Here is a 25,427-nt window from a genome sequence, read left to right on the forward strand (position 1 = left end):
GGAGCGGTCCAGATCTGAGGTTGAGAGTCTGACTGACCTTTTGGAGCGAGCACAGATGCAAATTCTGGAGCTGGAGAATGACCAGCGACGTGCATCTGCTGAGACACAACCGCCCTCCCATGGTGTGAGAGAAGATCAGAATCTGGATCTGCTCAACGTGCAGGAAGAAAGAGACAGGTCAGGAACCACTGCTTTGGTTTCTCACACAGCAAACATGGGAGAGATGTTATTCACAGCGAAATTATAAATCAGTAATCACCAAAGTTCTCTCTCTCTCTCTCTCTCTCTCTCTCTTTCTCCCTGTATCGTTTCATGTCTATCTGTTTATTTCTCCATCAGACTAATAGAGCAGCTGCAGGAATCTGTTAGTTCTCAGTATGCTATGATCATCCAGTTGAGGAGCAGTTGTGCAGGACAGGGCAGAGGTTACCAGCCAACTACCAAGTCCAACTGTCAGCCTCCAGCCCTTGACATGCAGGTCAGATTGGTTTTGACTTAACTGGGAAGGTGTGTGTATGTGTGTACATGCCTTGTATACTAAGAAAATCCAAGATATTCAGGTTCTTAAACATGCATTATCTTTTCAGGCCCCAGAACAGGACTATGGCAAACAGATTAGGGTCTGTGCATGAGTCTCTAATCACATTTTCTTCACACCATACATTGCAGATAAACCTAATGGTATAAATATGTCAGTGACACCATTAACCTTTTCTACAGGACCTTCAGGACCTGGTGGAAAGGTCCAATGAGGAGACAGTGAAGAAGGACATCCTCTTGGCTGATGCAGAGTGTAAAGTGAAGGGCCTGGAAATCACCAATCAGAAGCTCAGCACCAAATTGCAGGAAAAAGAGCAACTTCTTCTGGTAGAAGACAAGATATACTGTATTTAATCATAACATGCACCGCATTTACACGCTCAGTCTTTCTTTCCCTCTCACGCTCTCTCTTTCTCAGACATCTGATGTTGACATTTTCACATAATTGATATTGTGTACTAACAGACATTAGAAAATGACACACCATCAAATAAGAAATAAGAGTTCCATGAAGTAAGAGCATTATCCATTATGTGTATCCCTCTCTCATCCACCATTTATGTGTTAGATGGTGACTTGGCTTTATTCTACCTTTCAATACACAGTCAAATAAACACATCATAGACCAATTCCAGATGTGTTTACAGGGGAAGGAGAGAGATCTTCAAGAACTCAACAACCAGCTATTTAGTCACCAATACACAATCTGTGTAGGTATTCAAGACCCCACACACACACAAGAGGAAAACGAATTCACACGCATACTGGAATTCACACAAGTACAGCATTAAATAAAACAATCAAAGATGTCAACAATATTACCTTTTCCAGACCCTAGAGAGAGAACTATTTGATGGGAAAATCAAATACAACTTCAAAGTGACAGAGCTTCAGGAAGCTCTGGAGGAAAGCAGTGACTCCATGTCAGAAAAAGATTTTCTTTTGTCAAAGATTGAGATCAAAATGAAGGAACAGGAAGATACAATCAAGACGCTCACGTGTATGCTGCAGGAGAAAGTTCAGTTGATACAGGTGTCAGCTTTTTTGTCTGCAAAAATGTATTTTGCTTTTGTGGACTATCAAACGGCATTGCAAATGAATCCAGTGGTTTTATGTTGTGTTGAAATGAGTCCTGCTTGTGATATTCGGTTTTTCAGAAGTGTGGCTGTTCAGTCAGCCCCAGTGATCGCCAACAGGAGTCAGTATTGGAACAGCAAATTAAGGACTTGAATGAGGCTTTAGAGGTGAGTTAGTTAATTACATTGTTAAACTAAATTAAGGCAAATTTGAAAATAATGTGTGTGTAATACAGCTATCTAGTATCACAGGAGTGATAATTTATGATAAATTATTATTTATTAATTAAAATTGACAATTATTGTGCATTGCAGAAAGCCAAATAATTGCTGTTTGTAGTTGAGGGGGAAAAAAGATGATACATAAATTTCAGACATTTCTATACCAGATTCACATTCAACTTCCTATCAAAGATGGCCTCAATGAATACAATGAATGAATGAATACATTTTTTTTTTTTTTTTTTTTAATGTATGTTTGAGTATAGTTTGCCATGAGAACTGTCACTTAATCCAAAGAAAGACTAGTTTGATCTTGTTTGGTCTTGCAGAGACTCAGTAAAGAACTGCTGCTTGTGACTGAAGAGAACAGTGAGGATGCTGGTGAACTTACATCTGTTCCCAAGACTCAAATACAAATCCTTCCTTCTCCCTACGATAGCCTCCTGTCAAATATCCAAGAAGCTGTTAATGTAGGTTGAATTACACATCAGCTAAAAGTGTAGGAATATAAGCAATGGAAACCATATAAGAACTCCTGCTGTCTGTCTGTCTGTCTGTCTGGTGTAGGCTGTGGAGTCTCTGGTGGAGGATATGGGCCAGAACACTTTCCCTTCAGAGAAAGTTTTTACACAATTGGCGCAACCTAAGGAGACTCTATGTGAATATCTCACTTGTGCAATTCAAGAGACAGATTTCATGTTCTCACAACTACAAGAACAGATCAATCAGAAATTTGCACAACTACTGGTAGGGCGGCTATGGTGTATTTATTATATACAGTATGTGCACTGATGTTGTGACAGCTTAGTTCAGGCTTGATCCCATATAATATGTGATTATATATCAGATACAAAATATGTTCTGCAGTTTTGTAGATTATTATCATTATTGCTTATATTTCCCATCTTTATCTAGGTTATGAGTGGACAGTTGCATGCAAAAAGTAACAATACCTGCGAAGATATTGACCGCCTAAAGCAGTGTATGAAAGAAACACAAGCCATCTTGGTTCAGGCAACAGACATGAACAACAGACTGATCATCAGTAAGATTCAACTGCTTGAGATGAGGCTGAAGAAGATGGAGGACGTTGTGTTAAAAGCAGCTGACGAGACGAGGATCAAGGAGATGCGGGGCGTTTTGGCTCAAACTGCTGCAAAACTGTTGCAGGAGAACAGACTCGCTGACGAAGGCCTGCAAACTCAGGCTGAGGCCAGGGACATGAAGTTAGAAGGGCTGGAGATGAGTGACACCGACACTGAAAAACCAATAACAGGCGATAACATGAGGTTGGAGCAGCAGGTGGAACACGGACTCTCGGATGTAAAAGAAACCACAGCAGCAAAATCCAGTTCAAGTTCATCTGAAGGAAGCCGTTTGGATCACAGTCTCATCTCCTCGCATTCTGAAGGTTCTTCGCAAGATCAGGAGAGACAGCTGAGTCATGAGAGTTTGCTAAACAGACTACAGGCTACGGATCGCCTAAACAAGATCCTGTGCAGTCAGCTGGGCCTCTGTAGAGCCATAATGGCTCAGTGGGATGGAGATTTAAGCAGCTGTTCCCCCTCCTCCGTACACACTGTGGACAAAGAAGCTGAGGACAAACAACGCCCTGCAACAGTTACACAGAACCAAGGTACAGTCTTTATAAATTCAGTGTTTACATACAATTGCTCAGTTATGAATTTTTGGGCCGTTTATGGTTCTTTTGGTTTATTTTTCATGAACTGAATTTGAGGTTCAAAGGCAGAGGATGGATGAATGCCTTGAGTTCCTGCAGGGGGAGCTTAAGATCCTTAGAGATACAACCCAGGCACCACAGAAAACACAGATATGCCCAGGTTATTGTGATGTGTGTGTGTGTGCGTGTGCGTGTGTGTGTGTGAATGAAAGAAAGACAGACAGGGATCTGTTCTCAAAGGTCTTACAAAGCAAGTGTTCTCTCTCTAAATGTCGCCTATTCAGCGATTCTTTGTGAAGTCGAGAGGCTGGTGGAGGTTCTGGGTGAGTGGACATGCGAGGTCGACCTGCTGCAGAGCGAGTGTGAAACGCTTACAGAGGAGAAAAAGGGACTGGCGGCGAGTCTCGCACATGCTCAGACCAGCCTCGGGACCCTGGAGCGCTCCCTCAGCTCTGCGGGGGAAGAGATAAACCGGTGGGTTAAAAGACGGCACACACTGTGCATAATTGTATCATACTTTCTCCAGTTAGGCACACATTTTGCTATTACTTCCGTCTCTCTAAGGTTAAAGGGAGAGATTAGCGAAAAGGAGTCGATCCACCGGCAAGAAATCCTCAAGATGTATGTGGCTATGCACAAGTCAACACAGACAGACCCAGCCATCCCTCCTGGTACATACACAATCCTTAATCTGTGATTTAAAAAAGAAAAAAAAATTTCTGAAAAACACAGATTTTGTTGACTGCATATTTTACTCACCCCATATTTACTTTACTTTTTGTTAACGCAGGAGCAGAGTGTGGAATCAGTAGCCAGGAACCCCCCCTCTCTTCTCAGCTCTTCTCCGAAATCAAACAAATAAAAGAAGAATTCACTCCAAAGAGCATGCAGGAAACACCAACAAATACACAACCGGAGCATTTTGGTCATTTGGAGCAGCATCCCAGCGTCAACAACATGAACTGTGTAGAGTATGATGAATACAGGAGCTCAGACAGGAATCCCTCAGATACAAGTAAGAAGTGTGGGTTGTTTTTAGTAACAAATTGATGATGACAGTTAACCAGAACTGTGTTTCTTATAGTCAAGTCCAGTCAAACTTTATTTGCACATTTTGAATTATATATGCACATTTCATACACAAGGAAACTCCATTTCTTTTACATAAAAACAGTAAAAGCAAAACAGAAAAAGATACATATCACATAGCAAATATATACACATAACCACTCTCAGTCACATTGAAACTGTCCAATCTGATATCTAGTGTGAACATTACGATTACATCATACATTATTATACATTATACATTACGATGAATTATAATGGCATACACCAAAGTGGCTCGATCACAAACATGCATGAATCTGCTCCATCTTCAGCAAACGGTGCAGTCTCCTCCTTGTGGCTCTGTAACAACACAAACCCTCATCCTGCTGCTCATGAAGAAGATCTCGCTGCCCTCCAGCAGCTGACAGCTGAGGGGAAGGTGCTGACCGACAGGATGGAGCAACTGCTACAGGAAACCCTCAGCAGCTCTCTGCCTCCGCCAAATGTGAGTTTACTTCAAGCATCACACTGGAATTTCCACTCTCTTGCATTACAAGCAGCAGCAGCCTCAGGGGGCAGTCACAGCTACCTCTACCTGCAGTGATTTTAACACACACACACACACACACACACACACACACACACACACACACACACACACACACACACACCCTCTCCAAGAAATGTGCCACACTTAAAAAAAAAAATAAATGCTGGCCACCCAATTAAAAATGTTCTGGGGCTGCCATTGAATACAAGATAATTCTTTTAAATTATGCATCCGATGTAGTAAAGGCCTCTTCTTTTCAAACTGCTGACTCCTTTTGTTCAATTCAGATGGACCAAGAGTTTGTGAACCATCTTTCTGCAACTGTCAGTGCCAACCAGCATGCCATAGAGGAGGCTTCCCTGCACCTGCTTGGCAAAAGCAGGAACCATCATAGAATGGATAAGAATGGATCTCCATCGAACAAGGTATTTTATTTCACTACCAACAAAAAGTACACCAAAGTGATAAGATGGTATTCTGTAAGTAAATGTAATTGGATGGAAAGTTTTGGATTTGACCAGATTCTATAAGTGACCAGATTCTTCGTTAAGTCTTTAAGTGAAATGACATTTATTAATAAAATAAAAGGTACTTAATTCCATCACTGACACATTTGCAGGACCTTCACGAGGAGAACCTGAAACTCAACAAAGACATCGAGACATTGAAAATGGAGCAAAGCAGAAACAAGCGGCTGCTTTCTGAGTCTCTTAAACGACTGCGGAGGGTGAACAAGCGGAAGCTACGACGACTTCAGCAAAATCGTGCCTCTCAGCTCCAGCTTAACTTCATCAATGATGAAATTTGAACACATCTGTCAGGATTAAAACTGTTCATTGCAATCAACGAGGTGTGACTCACAGTTTAATTTATCTATATCCAGTTCAGTTTAGCTTAGTTTATTGGACAGTTTTTAAAACATGTTAAAATACAAAACAGACTTATTTTCCATTGTTGTCTTAAAAACATTAACAACCAGAAATAGATGCTCCTTACATTATACTCAGATAGAGAAATTAAATCTCCAAGCCGTTGACCTGCATTCCAGTAATGTGTTCCTCATCATATCTAAATAAATCAATGGCAAATAGAAAGTAAACCAGGGTAGGAAACCACCAGTCAGCAGATAACGCAGCTAAAATTTTGGCTGTGGCTGGTAAGAATATCTACACCACCAGCCACTGCAGCAGGCCTCTTTTCTATTCTAAAAAAACCCCCCAAAAAACACCTATTAGGCTAGTTAAATATTGAATGTGTTGAATTTGAGTGGCTCTCATCAACATGGTTGCTGGAGCCATGAACCCAAACATAAACCTGACCTGTTAGTTCTGAGACAATTGAAGCAGCTTCTTCATCATCTCAGACTTTCTGGCCAAACAATTAGCTCTAGAGTTAATCCTACCAAGAACCTTGCTTGGCACACTGTAGGCAGTGATGAAAATAGTGCGGCTCTGTGAAGACCTGACTGGATTAATGAACTGGAGTAAGGAAGATGACAAACAGGAACAAGGAGGCTCTGAGGCGGCAGAACAGACAGAAATTTAATTAGAGGTCCCATGACCTGAGAGAAGTCTCATGAGAAGAAGGTAGAAGGCAATGGTTTATTCTAACAAAGGGTGACATTTGGTGAAGTGATGGGCTGGCAAATTGTTTTCTATGTTTTGTACTGGGAAAACAACAAATGTAGATTTAATACCTCAACTAAATTACTCTGGACTGTACATAAATTCTTGTGTGTTACTAACGAGGTAGAATCATCTGCATAGTCATACTAAAGGCTTGTAACGTTTTAGGGATAAGGTGTATGCTGAGGTACTGTAAGCGTGTGAGATTAGATAAGTGTGAAGGGAGTTATGAGTTAATTTAAGGGAGGCAGTTGTGGCCTACGGTGCAGCAGTGCAGTCTATTTTGCGTCGACTGGATATCTGCAGTGTGCAGGCTAGGGCGCTGTGCTCCGGGGCGTTTCATACTTTTGCTATTCCAGCTTTGTTTGAAAGTGGAGATGGGGGAGGTGGTACTGAATACATTTCTCCCTTAACTGCTGGGTGAAGTTTGAAAGGGCATGACCCAGCTCTCACTGGAGGTGTTCCCAGAGGAAGGCGATAGGCCAAGGGTGGGACATTTGTTTAGATAGTATTAGAGCTGGGGAAGGGAGGTGGGAGTTAAGGTTAACGTTTATAGATAAGCAAGACTCAGCAATGTCGGAATATGACAATATGCTGTGGCTATTGGTTCATAGATAACTGGATCAGATTAGGCCTGTTAAAGCGACATGCCCACTATCTGGTAGGAAGCTAATCTCTCCGAAAGCATAGCTGAGCCTCTTTCCCCCATGACAGACCAAGGAGGGCAGCAGATCTCGTTCATCTCCATCCCATTTCGTTTATGTTCATTTCCCAGTTAGTGTAGTCCCACTGGGACCGTGTCTGTCCCCTGCTTTGTTATCAGGGAATGTAAATCTAACCCAAGACCCATAATGTGTATTTCAGAGTTAATATTCAAATTAATATTCAAAAGTTAATCAGTTTTTTGACATGTAAGCAAAGGATTTAAAATTAAGTTTGAACAAGTGAGATAAGCAACCAATCACTGAATGTAAATAGCTGAGTCCAATCAGATGACAGTTTATGAATGTTTACTAATATCATTTATCAAAATATTGACTTTTTTTTTTATCCAGACATCTCCTGTGAGAGTCACATCAAGGCATTATCACATATTTACCTTTTTAATATCTCAAGCATCAGGCATTTTCTCTCCTCCTATGACCTAGAAAAACGGATGATTTGTTTCTTACTTTGTTTTTATTTGTTACTGCAATACACTGCTGTCAGACTTTTCCACTGCACAAATACCAAATTCATGAAATATTCAGCAGCCAGAATAAACAGCTGCGGGCAGAGTAGGATTTAGTACAGCTTACAGTTCACCTTAACTCTGACCATACCTGCCATTCTTTACCCTTAAATTCATCAAAACCCAGTCTTGTTAAATTCAACATTCTCTATTATATAATTGTATGCAACCTTCACCATGGAGGGATCAAGACTTTTCTCACTGAACTTTGAACGCAACCATCAGAGGGCATCATGATGACTTTTCTTCCCCTTAATAACTTTGATCTTAAGGCCTAATCCATACAGGAGTCTCCTTTGGTGTAGGAGGGAGATTGTTTAGAGCAGGCGGTGCAGATGGAGTGACAGATTCAGGAGCTGAAGCTGCAGAATGACGCCCTGCAGCTGGAGAAGCACATTATGAGGAAAGTGAAAAGCTGAGATGCAAAAAAATCCAAAAGGAGCAGGTATAGACCTCAGTAAGAACTTGAAACTTGAGTAGTCTACTTTATTTGTCCATTTAACAGTGCCAACAGATCTGCTGCTCTCAACTGATGGGGTCTTGTGTAACAATATCTTTTTAACCTTTACATTGCAATTTCCACTTTGTCTTTCTTTACATGTATTCAAAAATGAAAAATCAGACCCAGAATCTCATTTTTTGTCCCCAGCAAACTAATGCTGCCCTCTTTGTGAACTGTTGCTCTCTGCTGCCCCCAGGTGTTCAAGTACAGCCCAAAATGTGTGTGTGTGTGTGTGTGTGTGTGTGTGTGTGTGTGTGTGTGTGTGTGTGTGTGTGTGTGGGTATGACTTAAGTCACTTTCAGGGACACACACCAAACATAAGACCAGTTGATTGGGGACGGCTTGTGCAATTGGGGACAAAAGCCGTGTCCCCAATTAGTAAAAAGTTGATTTTTGGGTCAGTGGTTAAGGTTAGGGTTAGGTTAAGGTTAGGGTTAGGTTAAGGTTAGGGTAAGGGTTACCCTTAGGCAAGTAGTGGTTATGGTTAGGGTTAGGGTAAGTCTCCAGGAAATGAATGTAAGTCTATGTAAATACCCCAAAAGTGACTTAAGTAAGACTGTGTGTGTGTGTGTGTTTGTGTGTGTGTGTGACTGTGTATTTGTACAAATCATAAATTGAACATTGTTGTGTCATTACCGCACGTAAAAAGTTGATATCAGATTCACTTTGAACATGGAGCTTCTCTGTCAGGCAGTTGCAGTGTCTATGATTGGCCACAGGGAGGCAGAGGACTCACCGTCACTGAGTGTCTACAATGTGTGTGTGTGTGTGTGTGTGTGGTCAGAAATTGGGATTCATGCCTCTAAGTGTTTGGCTCTATATAGTCCTTAATGGTGGAAGCATGATAGTGGAGAAGGAGCTGCTGTTAATGGATCATCACAGTTGTATAAAGTCAACAACAGGGCTGTGCAATGTGTTGTTATCCTCCAAATAGGCTGACTATAACTGAGTCATCAGCTGTCTTAAAAATATACCTCTCATGTTGACTGTGGCAGTCTTAAGTTTATGAGAGCGTGGAGACTAGTGGCAATTTAAAACACCGGCATGAAAACTATTTTGAAGTTTTAAGAGTGGGCTTTTGATCAATAGGATAGGTTTCTAAAACCCTTCCCTTAAGTGTGCCGGTAACATACCAGAGGAGTTCCCTCTGTACCATCTGTCTAGGGGCAGACACTTAGCTATACAGCACCAGCTGTTGCAGGTTGGACTAGATTTCTGTACACACACACACACACACACACACACACACACACACACTCTAACCACAGTGGACAGCATGTAAACAAACAAGGACAGAGAGAATATAAGTCAGTGACTGATGAAATACATGGGTTTAAACGTCCTGGAAATCTTCCACTCTTCTTAGTAGTATTATTTCATTGATCTCTGAAGCATAACTTCTTTTGCTTGCCCTCCTCCACAGGAAGGGGTCAGGCTCCACTGCAGAACAGCAACTTTAGAGTGGGTAGGGATTCAATGTCTTGCTCAAGGACATTTCATCAGCGGACAGCTACTTTCTGCCACTGGGCCTTGAACATGAGCCCTCCGTTTGAAGGACAGCCAGTCTTCTCACGGTACCACCCTTCTGCCCAGTATGACTGTATGTCTGTAACTTACTGTATAATCTAATTGTATGGGCCTACATTATGTGCTGCAAAGCCAATTTATAATAGAGAGGCTCTTCCTCCCCCTATCTGGCTGACTTGGGTTGTCAATGGGGACGCACATCATTGCTGAAGCACTCAGGCTTCAATGTTTTACTTTATTTTACCCCAGTATGCTGGTACGATAACGTAAACATACACAGTAAGAAAAAAAAAAAGGAACCAGTTAAATGATGTACAACACTTGTTTTCTGACACGTATATAGGCTACACGAAAGTAGGAGCATCTTCAAGGATAGAGAGACCCACTACTAGTGACGTATTGCATGCAGTTTGAATCTAGAATACAGTGGGAACAATTTTGTCCTAATGCGCTGCCTGTAACCAACTTCTTGGTGGAGGTCAAAGTTCACCAGCTAGCTCTGACAACCAGCTAGCATAGCCGGTACCTAACCGACTACAGACGAGTTTGAAATGGATGTAAATCAGGCGAAACAGGAGCATCTACTTGCATTAAAAGGTATTGTATGGTTTATTACAAGATAAACTATTTAGTGACTCGAGAGATCGTTTCAGAAGCTAAACCTGGCACGATATACGGAGCCTAGTGAAACGGAATGGTTTGTTGTTGTTGTAAACAGCTAGCATAAACGTCAGCTAACGACAGTCTGAGACGGCTAGTTACAGCCACCAAATCGTGCTGACAGCTGGGCTTTTTAGTGACATTTACGTCGTTTTTAAACGTCACTATTGTAACTCAAAGATACCGCGTATACACTGTAGCAAGGATAATTAACTCGTCAATTAGCGTAGCCAATGCTAGCTAGCGGCGTCATTAGATGCTAGCCTAGTTGGCTTATGTGTATAGTTTTCCCTGAACCACTTGAAGGAAAATTGATGTTAAATCGTCTTCCTAGTCACTCAGTCACTAAGGCAGGACTCAGAATTAGCTATGGCGGAAGTTGCAAATAAAGAAAATGAGTTGCAAAGCTAAAGAAAATGAGTTGATACAATTCCAGATCTTGCAATGTACATATCTAAGTGCAATATGAGATACACACATGCCAAAGTTTAGGCTACTTGTTAGAACACTGGATCATAACTGACATTAAGTGAATAGCCAGTCACAAACACTGACATACACTGAACTTGTGTGAAACAGGTACGTTACAACTGCTAAAGAATGTTTTTCGCACTTTCGGTGCACTACCCCCGGCTAACCAAGAAAGTAAATTTTGTGTTGGACCAACCAACCTAAACAAGCCTATTGCAATTCAACGAAGTTTCCTTCCGCTGACTGTACTTCCTCAAGTTTGGGGTGGTTCCTCCAACCAGCTGTAGTGTAGAGCAGGAAGACTGCAGTAAGCCTGGACCACAGTGAGGTTTAGACTTTCCCAGTCCTCCAGTTTCAGCTTGGTATGTTGTTGCTTCTTGAACTTGTTAAGCACAGCTGGGGGTTTCTCCTCTCTGGTCTGGCCACCACAGATCAGAGTTACACACAGTGTCTCCTTGTACGCTGATATTTAAGCTGTAGAGCTTGCAATTGCTGAATCTGCTTCAGATGTGCCCAAATCCATGAGTTTGTAGTCTTAAGTACCTGGACTGGTGGTATATCCCTCAGTTACCTGCCCAAGGGTGAGTTAGTGGAACTGTCCAGGGTTCTGAACCTGCCTCCCAGACCCATTAGGGTGCCACAGTTTGCCATCAAATGATTCTGGGATGATTGTGTTGAACGCAGATCTGAGGCCAACAAGCAGGATCCTGGCAGGAGTATCCTGGTGCTCCAGAAGTGCAGACCTATACTGATTCCATTATCCACATATAGGCAAACAGCAGGGGGTCAAGTGCTAGTTCTGAGACACATGAGATAGGACAGCAGCAGGTAGCCTATTCAAATGTCTTTAACTGTGACTGAGGTTAATGTCACTGGGATATGCATAACAGCAAAAACTGAAGAAAAATTACTGGGTTAATAGAATAGCTGGGAGACTACATACAGTGATTCTGTTTCAGTGAGTGGGGGTGCAAATTTTGCTACCACAGACACATCTGTGCTCCACTTTTTAATATAAAAGCTCAAATCACCTCCCTTTGCTTTACCTTTGATTTCTGGATTGCAGTCAGCCAACTCAGCAGGCTGTCTTGCAGTTACACTGCATCTAGGATGGCAAGGGAATCCTGTTTAATAAAAGAAATAAGCCTGAGGTGTGGGGTGTGCTTAGGGAGCAAAGTTTTGTGAAGCAAAGTCAATGAAATGTAATAATTTGGAGCCAGATAGACTATATCAGTGTAAGATTATTGCAGAACTGTCGTACCTACTGTGGAATTGGTTTAATAAGAAAGGTTTCCCATGTGTATCCCACCACCAATTATTAATATTATAATTTTTTTGGTCTTTTACAGTGATGCGGTTAACAAAACCAACTCTCTTCACAAACATGCCAGTGACATGTGAAGATAGAGATCTCCCAGGTAAGACTGCACACCAGAGCCAGAATCACAGAACTTGAATGAAATGTAATTCTTTCTTTCATAGGACTGTAACAGTACAGAATTTTCCACATTTACCACCAGATACAGACAACAGAAGCCATGATTCCTTTGTTGTTGGCTATGTGCTATTTTATATCTCTTTTTTTAAAAAGAGAAAACTGCCTATGACTTTTTTAAGAATATTAATTTTCCTGAAAGTTGACATTTACATTGTTGACATGTACATAAGTCTACCTAAATTTCCTATTAAACCACAAGGTATAATCAGATAGCTAAAAAACCGAACTAAATTAGCCTATATCATATTTAGTTGATATAAATTGTTAGTATTTGATTAAGATCCCAGCGCACATTTGCAATATAGATTTACCGTGTGAGTTCCTGCTCCCAAATTTAGATGCCAAGCCTGTAGATAATTTATAGAGTTTGTTTTTCCTTCTGGTGGACTCCAGCACGCAGCAATGTGATCACTGGGCTGGTAACTGAACTCCACATAACCCATAAATCACTTTGACACTTCTGGGTAGGACCGCTATTTATATAAGAGCGTGGAAATGATGTGAAGGCATATATAAATGTAAACAAAGATGAATTTGTTGAAATTGACATTCGAAATATAACACCATCCTCCTTTTACGGCATCATGTTCCGCTTGCATTTTGCAGGCACTTTCAGAGATTATTATTATTATTATTAAATCAAAAGATGTTGGTTCTAAACCCCCAAAGGCTGACTGTGGCCAGCTCGTTGGATATAAGGCTAAAAATAAGATTAACCATAGTAAATCATTTTGGGTTTTCCCCCATCTGCAGAGATAGCTTTACATTGCTAGCATTTATCAAGCTTTTAGTGTGCATCAGCTCTCAGTGGTGCATGATCCAAGTCATTAACAGATAACATGTCATGTAAGGTTGTGTTTTTATGTATGTGTGTGTGCCTCCATAGGGGATTTGTTCGGTCAGCTTATGAAGGAGGACCCATCCACCATTAAAGGAGCGGAGGCGTTAATGCTTGGAGAGATGCTTACATTACCACAGAACTTTGGGTAATAAAGGCGGAAATTGCTGTGAACAATTTAGAGCAGGTTGAAGAGGTGCATACTCTGTCATCATACTCTATCATCTGTGTGTTAAACAGAAATATTTTCCTTGGCGAGACCTTCTCCAGCTACATAAGCGTGCACAACGACAGCAGCCAGGTTGTGAAAGACATTCTTGTAAAGGTACTGTATGAATACGTAACTGTTGATGCAGCACACACTTTCCAGTCCTCTTCCACACACAAACGTTAATAAGATCCTGTCGTTTGATCCTTTACAGGCCGACCTACAGACCAGCTCACAGAGGCTGAACCTCTCAGCGTCCAACTCTGCAGTAACAGAACTCAAACCCGAATGCTGCATTGATGATGTCATCCACCACGAAGTCAAAGAAATTGGAACTCATATGTGAATCTTTTTTCCACACCGTTTAAACCCATAAAAAGCACCATATTCATGAGAATATTGCACATATTTTCACTATGCTTGACTATTTTTTTCCCCCTCTCACCCCATTTCAGCTTAGTCTGTGCAGTCAGTTACACCACTCAGTATGGGGAGAAACTCTATTTCCGAAAGTTCTTCAAATTCCAGGTGAGTTATACTTGACCTCTCCCATCAGGTGACAGAGGTAAACTCAAGTGTTGCCTTGGTAGGCGGCTGAGAAATGTCACAGATCTACAACAGGGCAAAAAGCAATTAGCATGCATTCTGTGGATTTGGTATACTGGTCTCACTGCCTCAGTTTGCCCCTCAGTTTGTGAAATGATTCCCTTTAGTCCCATTTTCAAGAAGACCAGTAGAACTACTTTCTTATGCTTTAGGTGTCCAATTTCTTGGCTCAGGACAGGATTTCCAATCTCATTAGAAATTGCCTCATTTTTTTGTGTGGAGATAATTTTTCTGCCGAATGGAGGAACAGTGTGAGAAAACTACAGCATTCAGCTTTCAATCTATTTTCAATCAGGTTTTGAAGCCGCTGGATGTGAAAACAAAGTTCTACAATGCAGAGGTAAGCTTTGCCATTCTCCACCCTTTTCCTGTCATATATATCACTAGCACCAAGTGCAGCTGTCAACATAAAGGCGGTCTGCCCTCACATCTCTCACCATGGCTTTCTACCAATTAAAGAACTGTATTGTATGACATGCAAGTTCTTATTGTAGCACACATAACATGCTTCATATCATATTACATTCCATAGCTAGGAACGTTTCCGGATGCTAATGTAGTCAGTTGTGTAAGACAGATGTCCTGGAAAAGCCTTGTATCTCCAAAAACATCTACTTAAAATCTGTATAATATTGTGTATATATATGAGTTACTTATTGGCTTTATGAAAGAGCAAAATTGATTGCATTATATCTGTTTTATGGCATTGTCAAACCCAAAAGTTGGAGATGAAAGGTTTTTCCAGGCTAGAGGCAATAAGCTTTTCCTTTCTCTCATGTTCATACCGGTAGCATTTTTGTTATTAGAATGCAAGTATTCATTGTCATTACCTTTGGCATGTAACTTCATTTATTTATTATGTCTTGTATTTTATTTTCTCCATTAGAGTGACCTCAGTTCTGTGGTAATTGTTTTCTCTGTTCTCATCGCTGAACATTAGCTTTTCTTAATCCTTTTGGTGCAGCCGATTTTGTCTTTTTCCGGGGCCAATAGAAAGGAGCAAAGTAAAAAATGGAAATAAATGTATGGATATGAACATGCCTATTAATCATAAAAGAGAAGGCATTGTGAAACAAATTGCCTACATTCAATTTAATGTATTAGAACTTGACATGGACTTTCCATTCATTTGCTTTTGCTCTTTCTTTGGACGCTTATGTCCTCTTGCTAACTCATCTTGCACAGGGCTTGCATAATTGGACCTTCTTGGGTACGGTGTCAAATTGTGGAGGATGGGGATTTCATTGATCAAACAATCTATCATCACTGGAGAAATTTATCATTTTACATTACAATTATTCTTGGTTTCTATTTGTCAAGATTTGAATAATTATGTAGCAATGCAGATACGAATTATGGTACTCAAATACTTTTGAATCGCAAATTCTAAACAATTTCAAATCTTTTGTATTGATGGGTTGTAGGTTACAGAGTGGTGGGACAGGCCAGTTAAGGTCTTCTTGTTAGTGATTATCAAAAACTTATTTGGTCCAGTCATTTTGACATGGGTTCTTAATTGTTCCTTATTACAGTTCAAACAAGCATTAGTTTAACAAGGTGATTTGGTTATATGTGTATCTGTTTGAGGTTTCAGGTATTGGTTGGAATGGCTTTGCATGGAGCAGAGCAGCTAAGCTCTGTGATTTAACATTAACCCCATTCAGAACGGTCTGTGGTCCCTCTCAACTCTCATACTGTGAATTGCAGGCATGAACTAATCTCTGCTTATCTTTCATTGTATCTCACTGTATACTAGAGGTTGCACTGAAACGTTGACAAGTCGACTCGCCAGCTAGTATCATCAACTAGTCGCCTTTATAAAAATAAAGAAATACAACCCTCTCCAGACAGCAAACCAAGGCATGTCTGGTGATTCAATTGGTTTCCTAAACATCTCTGCAAATGTATTTACAGTTTGTCAATCCAGAGCGGCATCTCAAGTCACATTACAGTAATTACTACCAGTTTAGAATATAAGGAATCATTATTTTTCAAATATTTTTATATACACATCAGTTTTGCAGACAGTTTCCCGTACTAAGCTCCAGCCAGGGTGATGCTGCCTGACTAAAGACTTCACTACCACACATGTCAACAGGCTGACATTTCTTTGGTTTGATCTCATTATTACTCCTGCTGATCTTGCCTTTATAGTTAGAGAGTAGAGTAGCCAAACTTTAAAAACAGAGCTACAAAAATGTAACCTCCAAGAGAAAGTTTGCTAATCACACATTCTCAAGGCTGGTTGACGTTTAATAGAGTACTTTGAATGACTTGTCGATTAGCAACAATCCGTAGCTGTGCAACCCCTACTGTATACCCTGCTGGTCAACACTTGTACTAACCAGATCCTCAAAGGTTCCCTGAGCACACTTCACTAGAATCCTCCATTTGTGTAATTTAGAGAACAGTGTTTCATGTTCATCTTCTGATGAACATGAAACACTTCATCTTCATGATTCTTACATCATGAAACGTACCTTCATGCAATAAGATTTTGCACCAGCCTAACTCCTCTTAATACCTAATAATAATGAAGTGGACGTGGCTCAGTTGGCCTCGGAGGTGGTGTTATTGTAGTTAGCTGTTAGCGGCTAACATTGGCGTTGACCCCTGGACCTCCGTTCCAGACGGACGAGGTGTTCCTGGAGGCTCAGATCCAGAACATCACCACCTCACCCATGTTCATGGAGAAGGTCTCTCTGGAGCCCTCCATGATGTACAACGTTACAGAGCTCAACATCGTGGAAGGTGGAGAGCAAGGGTAAAGGCAGATTGGTTTAGATTCCTTTTTGTGATACTCTTAATTGTTAATCTGATTGCAGCAAGGTCGATTTTTACTGTCAACCTTTACACTGACTTGCTCCTGTAACCTTTCCCTGTCAGAGAGTCTACATTTGGGAAAATGTCCTATCTGCAGCCCATGGACACACGGCAGTACCTGTATTGCCTGAAGCCAAAGCCTGAGTTTGCGGAGAAGGCTGGCGTCATAAAGGGCGTGACGGTGATCGGCAAGCTTGACATTGTGTGGAAAACCAATCTTGGGGAGAGAGGGAGGCTACAGACCAGCCAACTACAAAGAATGGTATTGGGACACTCTCATGTGATTTCTATACTACTGTCAAAATCAAAGGGAGTTTCACCCCATTTGTTACCCTCATGTGTCCTCCAGGCTCCGGGGTATGGGGATATCAGGCTGTCACTGGAGATGATTCCTGATACTGTCAACCTAGAAGAACCATTTGACATCATCTGTAAAATCACCAACTGCAGGTGAAAACTTCAGTCCAAACATTTACACACTAGGGATGGGACGATATGTTTATCTCACGATACGATTTGATACGCGATGGGGTTCACGATTCAATACAACCACGATACGATGTAATAAATAAAAGTTCAGTGACAATAAAGTCTCACAGAATTATGTTTATTTCTGAGACACAAATCTTTCTAGCAATGGCATTGGCTCACTACAATGTAAATAATTTAAAAATGTCATTGCAAAGTGCAAATAATATAATTTGGATGGAGAACATTGTGAAATTGTGATTGGCAAGCCGTCTCATTTGTGATTACTACAGCAGAATAAAATGTAGCTAATATCACGATTCATTTTTCTGCCCCACGATACACATTGTCACATTTTTGCATTGTGATATATTGAATTTCGATATATTGTCCCATGCCTACTCCACACTAATCAATTATATAAAATGAAATTGCACCACTACGATATTTTCCAAACCCCTGATGGTGTTGACAGCTATCAGACACTGATGGAAGAGTCAAAATCTGAAGCTTTTCCACGGATTTTGTTTGTGTTGCAGTGAAAGAACCATGGACCTGGTGCTGGAGATGTGTAACACGAGGTCCATCCACTGGTGTGGCGTATCAGGGAGACAGCTGGGGAAAGTCAGTCCTAGTGCCTTCCTCTCCCTGCCCCTCAAACTCCTGTCGTCCGTCCAGGGCCTGCAGGTATGATCTCAGCTCTTCACAATCTAAATCTTAATGCATTACGGGAAACTGCTGGTAGATATCAGTATGTTGAAATAAAAGGCCGTTTATTTAGTGAACTATTTTTCTCTTCTTTGTTTTAGAGTCTTTCTGGATTAAGGCTCACAGACACATTTCTGAAGAGGACGTATGAATATGACGACATCGCACAAGTCTGTGTGATCTGCCCGTATATGAGCAACGAGTGCTAGAGCCACGTTTTTATTTAGCTTTTTGCATCTTTGATTTGAATGGACCAACTGGATTTCTGCGCCTGTGCTGACCTGTCACACTTTGCACCCTAAGGTGATCATGTTTTAATACGTATTGTTTCTTTCTTTGAAAATAATTATTATGTTAATTGTGCATAAATGTGAATAAAATCACTATAACCCTTGATTCATCTTGTGGCTTTTAAACACTTATTTAAATGGTCCATGTTGGCTTTCAGTGTTATCAAAATGTTCCATTGACACATTGAAAACCCATGAAAATAGGAACATTTGACAAAATTTTTAATTTACTTTTAAATGAGCTTATACAGTAATTCATCTTTAAAGATGGTCCTGTTTTTCATTTAAAATCAGTGCATGTAGTACACAATCGGTATATTTTCTGTATGTTGTACAGTCTGCTGTTAAAGCTATTTCTGGGTATTATATTCAGCCCTCTTTTTGGCTCTACTAGTAACAAATATCTTCATGAGCCAGACATTGTCACAAGGGTAACCTAGATCTAATGTAGAACAAATAAAAATAGGAGCACAGAGCTTTGAAAAGACACAATTCCTTCTTATTGACTTAAGACTATTAGAGATGTCTAGTGGTAGTTGTATACTAGGCATTTTCAAGGCTGAAAGTGCTATATAACATGGAGTTTTAAAGTCATATTGCCTGGTTCAAATGTTTGCGTGATTTGATGGCCACTGATGTATTTTATGTTAACCATGGCTTCATATATCCACATTTTGGATATATCTACTGCCCCTAACAAGAGTAAATATATTTGGAGCTTCTGTTCACTGTGTCATTTTGGCTCAAGTTGTTAAAGTCAAGTCTGAAGTGTTAGCCAAATCGAAACATAGGGTAATCAAATCAGTTCATTAAAAATACTCAAAAAGATGAGATAAAATATTGATGTTGGTAAATACTGGTTGTGGGAAATTTTGCTTTACAAAAATGTTTAATAGTCCCACATGTGAGCCACACTTGCTTTCTGAATTTTTCCTTGAGATTCAGTGACTGGTTTCTTTCAGGGAGAGTGGACAGCTCCTCTGGTCCACCGCTGCTCTTGCACAACACAGCCTAACCCAAGTACTGTGGCAAAAGATGTGAGATAGAAACAGGATTTACTGAGTGGCCAAGGAAAATCTAATCACTGGATTCAATTTGAGCACTGGCCCCTATTTTAAGGCATAATTTAACATGAGAGATGCCAGATTGAGACAAAATAATGAAACAAAGGGAAAAGTACAAGTGCAATGGTCGTAGGCTAAGAACATTCCTCAATTTCAAGACGTATTTATTGACATGTTTTAAACAAAACAGTGCTGCCCTAGCATACTTGTTTCCATAAAGCATCTGACTTCAAATATCAGATTTAAGAGCATGCAAAATGAACAATCAGAATATTTCCTTACTAGTTAATGAACAATTAAATAGGCTTAAAGGGGTAATGGCATTGACATATATGTTTGCTAAAGTGCAATAATAACATGATGTGGGCTGCAAACATTGCTATACAATTACACACTTTCTTATTCGAAAATTAAGTAGTTCAGTGTTCAGTCAAAAGCTGTGATATAAGTAAGTCCCACATGTTTAAGGATTGAATGGTCTTCGTCACCCAACAGTAAGTAGAGCATGTTGTTATACAAAAGAACAAGGTAAACCTGATGTGCCTCATATGAGGAAAAAACAGAAATGTTTCCTGCAATGCTTTAGTAATGCATCCTCCCCTAATCTCTACTCATCATGACCAGACAGAAGGATCCTTCATTCGTTACACAAAGAGGGCAGTATTTTCAGCACATATAAAACACACGATCTCTGTGGAATGGAACAGCTCAGAAGAAAGAATTTACTGTCAGTATGCTGAATGTGTTGGGTTTTTTTTGCTCTCTCTTATGACTGGGTGTTGTTTACAATATGTTTTGCTGTTTGCCCTGATATCTAGATGTGTGGGATGCTCTTTTCATGGTCCAGCCTCCGTGCCCTCGCCTCGCCTCTCCTCTCCACTCCAGAGCCCTAGTCACAGTAAAGTGCCTTCAACCCCATCTTTTCCTCTTCATTCCAGCTGTGCCGGTGATTTGAGTTAAAGAAATGGGTGTAGAGATTGTAATCGCGTCATATGGTTGCCCTTCCTCTGGTAAAACGTGACGCTGAAATGAAAATAATGCATGTCATTCAATGGTACTGTATCATTAATACAACAGTGCATTTCACGCTTTATGTTTGGCCTGCTAAATGTTTTGGCTAAGCCTGCTGTTAAGGACCTGAGTAGATCATGAGTGCTCCTCGGCGCTGCCGCTGAAGGAGCGGCTCCGGATGTGGTTCCTCAGCTGCTCTATCAGCTCCGGGTTCTGCTGCTGGATCTGCTGGGCAAACTGTTGTCCTCTGACAGAGAGACCGGAAAGCTTTCATTACCAGCTGAACTGCATTCTACTAGAGAAATGATTCTCAAAGTGGGGTCTGGGGGCCTTGAGGGAGGTCCCAGGGATCCCCAGCAAAATTAAGAATAGTTCAATTTCGGTCTCACTCTCACCACCCTTATCTCCTTATATACAGTGTAGGCAGTTATACTATTGAATTGAAAGAGTTGCAGTGTAGCATCAATGTATTCAGGAGTAAATATTCAAGCTAAATATTCTTTTAATTTTGCCAAGTCAGAAGTAGTAACAAAGTTGTGAATGGACACTGTACTTACGCTTCAATCAAACTGGAGATGTCTGACAGTCCACCCACTCCTGCTGCAGGTCCCCCCACTGCATTCGACATCATTCCTGACATACTGACCACACAGCGAGACAGAGGGGGGAGTCAAACCAAGTGTTTTCAGATGGCCGCAAAATAATTATTTCACAGTGAAACACAGCTCTGAGTGTAATCAATTACAGATGACACTCACAGCTGCTGCACTTGTTGGTTCTGCATCACGCTAGCAGCCTGTAAATAGAAATCCAGCTGAAATCCAACTTGTCTCTCAGAAACGTATGAAATGGACAATTAATTTCCGGTTACATTCTGCAATTTTGTCAGAATAAGTGTATTACCAAGTGGTGTGGTTCGTCGTGGCTCAAACCAATTTCATAGCAGTCTCATTTGTGTATTGCCTTTGTTACTGTAATGAAATACTGGCATGCTTGTAAAAACATTCTTTGCCTGGCAAGCATTCCCTTGTGCCGCCATTAAACTAGTCGGGATTCCCCACCTGGGACAATGCCCCCACCACTTGACAATAACATTGGTTGAATAACAGGCTAGCTGTCACTCAGGGGGCTAATTAGGGAAAATGCCTGGTGTAACCTCATCAGAAACACAGACAGTATGAGGCACCTGTCCTTAGGACTAGTGGATTTTCTTTCCTTGGACAGTAAATTGTGCCTATAATACATTCAGTGACAACTTCAACAGGGTTTTCAAGTAGAGCACAGGTATTAGGGCTCATGCTCTTACCATGCTGATGAAGGCAGGGTTGTTGATTAAGCTAGCCATGTCAAATCCCAGTCCAGCAGCTATCTGTGGTTAGAAACAAAGAGATAAGATGTATGTATTGGCTCACAAAATAAGGGGTAACAGTAAAATGAGGGGTCTCTACTTACTGGGCTGGTTGCTTCTCTCTGCTTCTGCTCTGCTATCTTCAGGTTGGATTTGTAGGTGTCATTCTCGGGGTCTAATACCAGAGCTTTCTTGAAGTAGGAAATTGCCTCGGGGTACTTGTTCATGGCAGTCAAAGCCAAGCTGGAGCCACAAAGGAGAAGGGCCGATGTAACTTTTGACTGACTGTACACTATGGTGCAGACTATGTCGAGAAAACCACAAAGAGCTTATCTTGCATGTATCTAACTCCGAACAAATACTGTTTTGCTAATGAAACGAACAGCATCTTTCATTTGTTATGTCTGACTCACCCCATCCGTCCAAACGCTTTGCTGTAGCTGGGATCAATCCCTATGGCTCTCTCACAGTCGCCGGTTGCCTCTGTGTAATTTCCCAGTTTACTGTGAGCTGCAGCCCTGCAAAGTGCAAGATCCACAACACAGACTCTCCAGTCTTGCCTGCAGTCCTCTCTCCATGCTTAAGTTTAGCTCTGCTTTGTTTAATTGTGTTCAGATCAATAATGCACGGGGAAAGGATCCATTGGCACTGTCTAGTCAAATTCAAACAGCATGACATCACAGGCTATTTTGCAACATGTAATCCCACTCAACTCTGGTTGTGCACTGTCTAGAGTTATATACAATACCTGATCTACAACACAAGTATACAGTACATGCAATAGTGAAAATAATGTTATTTCTGCTGTGAGTACCTATTACAGTAGTAGACAGCATTTCTTAGGTCCAGATCAATGGCCTTTGTGTAGCACTCCACCGCACAGCTGTAGTTCTCTTCCTTCATGTGATTGTTCCCTGCGAATGAAAGATTGGTTTGTCCGCTCAGATTATGCACACTGAAAGTCTGTGATGACAACACTCGGCCTAATTTATCAGGGAATGTATCAAGGAATACTGGTTTAGGATTAGTTTTGCCTTTTGGATCATCGTGACAGAAGTGGCCAAGGAGATAAGGTTAGGAATCAGCATTCCTATTCTGAAATCATTTTTACCATATACATACAGTAAATAGCAATCATATGTTTAAGAGATATTCAGGGTTATGGTAAATGTTGACAGTGTTGACGAATACAGATCTGCATATAAAGGCATTCTATCTTTAGCAGGTTTTTGATGCTTTATACAAACTATACAGAAATACCATAGATAAAAGGCTACAAAGAAGTGGCAGGTTGTGGCTGCTTTCATTTTAGCAGAGCCTGAAAAGTCACCGATTTTCTTACAATGTATATATCAGGTTCTTGGAGAGAACCCCCCTCTCCCAGAACCCCAAATATAGCGATCAGCAGGTCAGGCCCTTCTGTCATCACCAAAGATGTCTGACGAGGTTGGAAATACAGAACTCCAGAAGGTGCAAAGAGTTGGACAGTTACAGAAATACTGTATGTGTCCAGGAAGGAGGGGGCGGCCAACTTTGAAACTATTAAATACTTTGTCTATGGGCTAATCAAGACAGTGTATCCTGTCTAAAGCACAAGGTACTGCATATATCTGCTGCTATGTCAAAAGATTTAGAGAAGCATGACTAGACAAATCGTCATATATATGATCTTCCACTGTAGGCTGAAGGATCGAAAGACACTGATCTACTTCCAGGGACGTTATAGAAGGAAGTAGAGGTATCAGAGCCAATGAAGATAAACTGTAAAATTTTATAAAGTGAGTTTTAACGGTACCTTCATTTTTGAGTTGCTCTGCTCGTTCAATGTCTTCTGGAGATGGGGAGGTCTCTGGGATGGTTATGTTGTCATTCTAAGTAAATACAAAACCGAGAAAGAGGCATTGATCTGATGTACTCATAACTGTAAGTAACTGTGAATAAATGAGAGTGTGAGATTGCAGCTTAATCTGAGACAGGACATACACATGACACATGATGGTATACTAAGTCTTTATGGGGTTTCACCTTTTTTAATACAGATCCCAATACTCAAGTCCCAATATAACCCAATATAAAAGTCAGATGTTTATCCAAAGTATATGCTGGCACTGTTTGTGTGGCCTGTGCAACACCCACCTTTAGTAGGGAGTTGAGGAATATCTCTGTCAGAGGCTGTGGCACAGCGAGGTGGCAGTCACTGGAGCTGATCTTAAAGGTGGTCTCTAAACACTGTATTGCAACTGCAGAGTAAGATTGTTAAAACATGACACTACGAAACCAAACCCCTTCATTTTATCCCTGAAATGTCCTTAATTTCCCCATTACATAAACATGTATTATCCATTAAAAATAACATAGCTTTAAAAAAGCAAGGTGAGTATCATGGGTTTATAAGGGATTTATTCATGGGTTGATTCACAGACACTAGTAAGTAAGGGATTGTTCATGTCCTTTGTGCATGGTTTATAGGGTTATTAATGAGTTATTAATGGAAAGTTCCTGTCTCCCTGAAATTTTCATTAAATTATAAAGTATGGAGCCAAGATTAAAGGGTGTTTAAGGAGGTTTCGATGGGATCTCCTCCATTTATAACCCCCTTAATGAATTTGAAGGGGATTTTGCATGAATTAAGGGGTGAATTCATGTAAATTAATGAAAATGTAAGGTTGTTTGAAGGGATTACTGGTTCGTAGAGATAGTATATGGTCGCTGAGATAAAGATAAAGAAGTGAATAGTGAAAAGACAGCTCATAAAGACTGTTCTCTAAACCAGGCCCAGAAGAAAAGATGACTTTATCATCATGGGGAAGCAGAACTTGGGTACAAGATATGCACAGTGACAGATTTCAACTAGCTCGTCAGTCTTTTTCATATTGGATAAAACACTCGGCTGCGCAGACATCACACCCTCATTTCCAGGCCCCTGTGATGCCCTCTGATGATTAGGCCCATTCCTGCTTATTCCTTTTAGATCAGGATAGCAAACTCAGGATATTTATTCAATTTCATTTGGAGTTGGAGAGAGAGCAAGAGCATATAGTGTAATGTTTGCAAAAGCACTTCCAGAAGGAAAAGTGCCACAGTTGACTCGACCTACCTTCGAGGCTCTCCTGCTCATCTGAATTCAAAGCACCACAATGTGTTTGATCTCGTAGGAACTGCACAATAGAGAATGCCAGGCGCTTCTCCATTGCCATTTTTTATCTGCAAACTGCAGGGCACAGGAAGTTTGGAGTGAAAAACAAGGCTGGTGACTATAATCAATGCATACAGACAGTGTCATTATTTCTGTGATAAATGTTTAATAAGAGGTTTAATAAATGGCTTCTTAATTTTTTTTATCACAGCTTCATCATCTATGTGGTCTGTGGTCTATCACAAACAATACACTGTTGGTATCAATAGTAGACCTACAACAACTAGAAAAGGT

General features: G+C 40.8%; 2 protein-coding genes across 2 annotated transcripts; one reads left to right on the forward strand and one right to left on the reverse strand.

Annotated features, from left to right (window-relative positions):
- Window positions 1-10,482: 10,482 nt before the first annotated feature.
- Window positions 10,483-18,680, forward strand: trappc13 (trafficking protein particle complex subunit 13). The gene is made up of 13 exons (XM_071901743.2): window positions 10,483-10,601; window positions 12,485-12,553; window positions 13,520-13,619; window positions 13,712-13,796; window positions 13,894-14,021; window positions 14,135-14,207; window positions 14,581-14,625; window positions 15,172-15,189; window positions 16,916-17,049; window positions 17,172-17,370; window positions 17,458-17,558; window positions 18,116-18,263; window positions 18,386-18,680. Exons 1-13 carry the CDS (start codon window positions 10,556-10,558, stop codon window positions 18,491-18,493), a joined length of 1,254 nt encoding a protein of 417 aa, XP_071757844.1. The 5' UTR covers window positions 10,483-10,555; the 3' UTR covers window positions 18,494-18,680.
- A 1,207-nt stretch (window positions 18,681-19,887) lies between these two features.
- Window positions 19,888-25,194, reverse strand: sgtb (small glutamine rich tetratricopeptide repeat co-chaperone beta). Its single transcript, XM_071901752.2, has 11 exons — window positions 25,095-25,194; window positions 24,134-24,237; window positions 23,793-23,868; window positions 22,812-22,911; window positions 22,411-22,515; window positions 22,102-22,240; window positions 21,956-22,018; window positions 21,408-21,445; window positions 21,207-21,290; window positions 20,776-20,896; window positions 19,888-20,661 (listed from the first exon to the last, which is right to left on the reverse strand). Exons 1-10 carry the CDS (start codon window positions 25,192-25,194, stop codon window positions 20,785-20,787), a joined length of 921 nt encoding a protein of 306 aa, XP_071757853.1. The 3' UTR covers window positions 19,888-20,661; window positions 20,776-20,784.
- Between the last annotated feature and the right edge of the window lie 233 nt (window positions 25,195-25,427).

Source organism: Centroberyx gerrardi, chromosome 2 (assembly GCF_048128805.1).
Source record: "Centroberyx gerrardi isolate f3 chromosome 2, fCenGer3.hap1.cur.20231027, whole genome shotgun sequence".
NCBI classification, from domain to species: Eukaryota; Metazoa; Chordata; class Actinopteri; order Beryciformes; family Berycidae; genus Centroberyx; species Centroberyx gerrardi.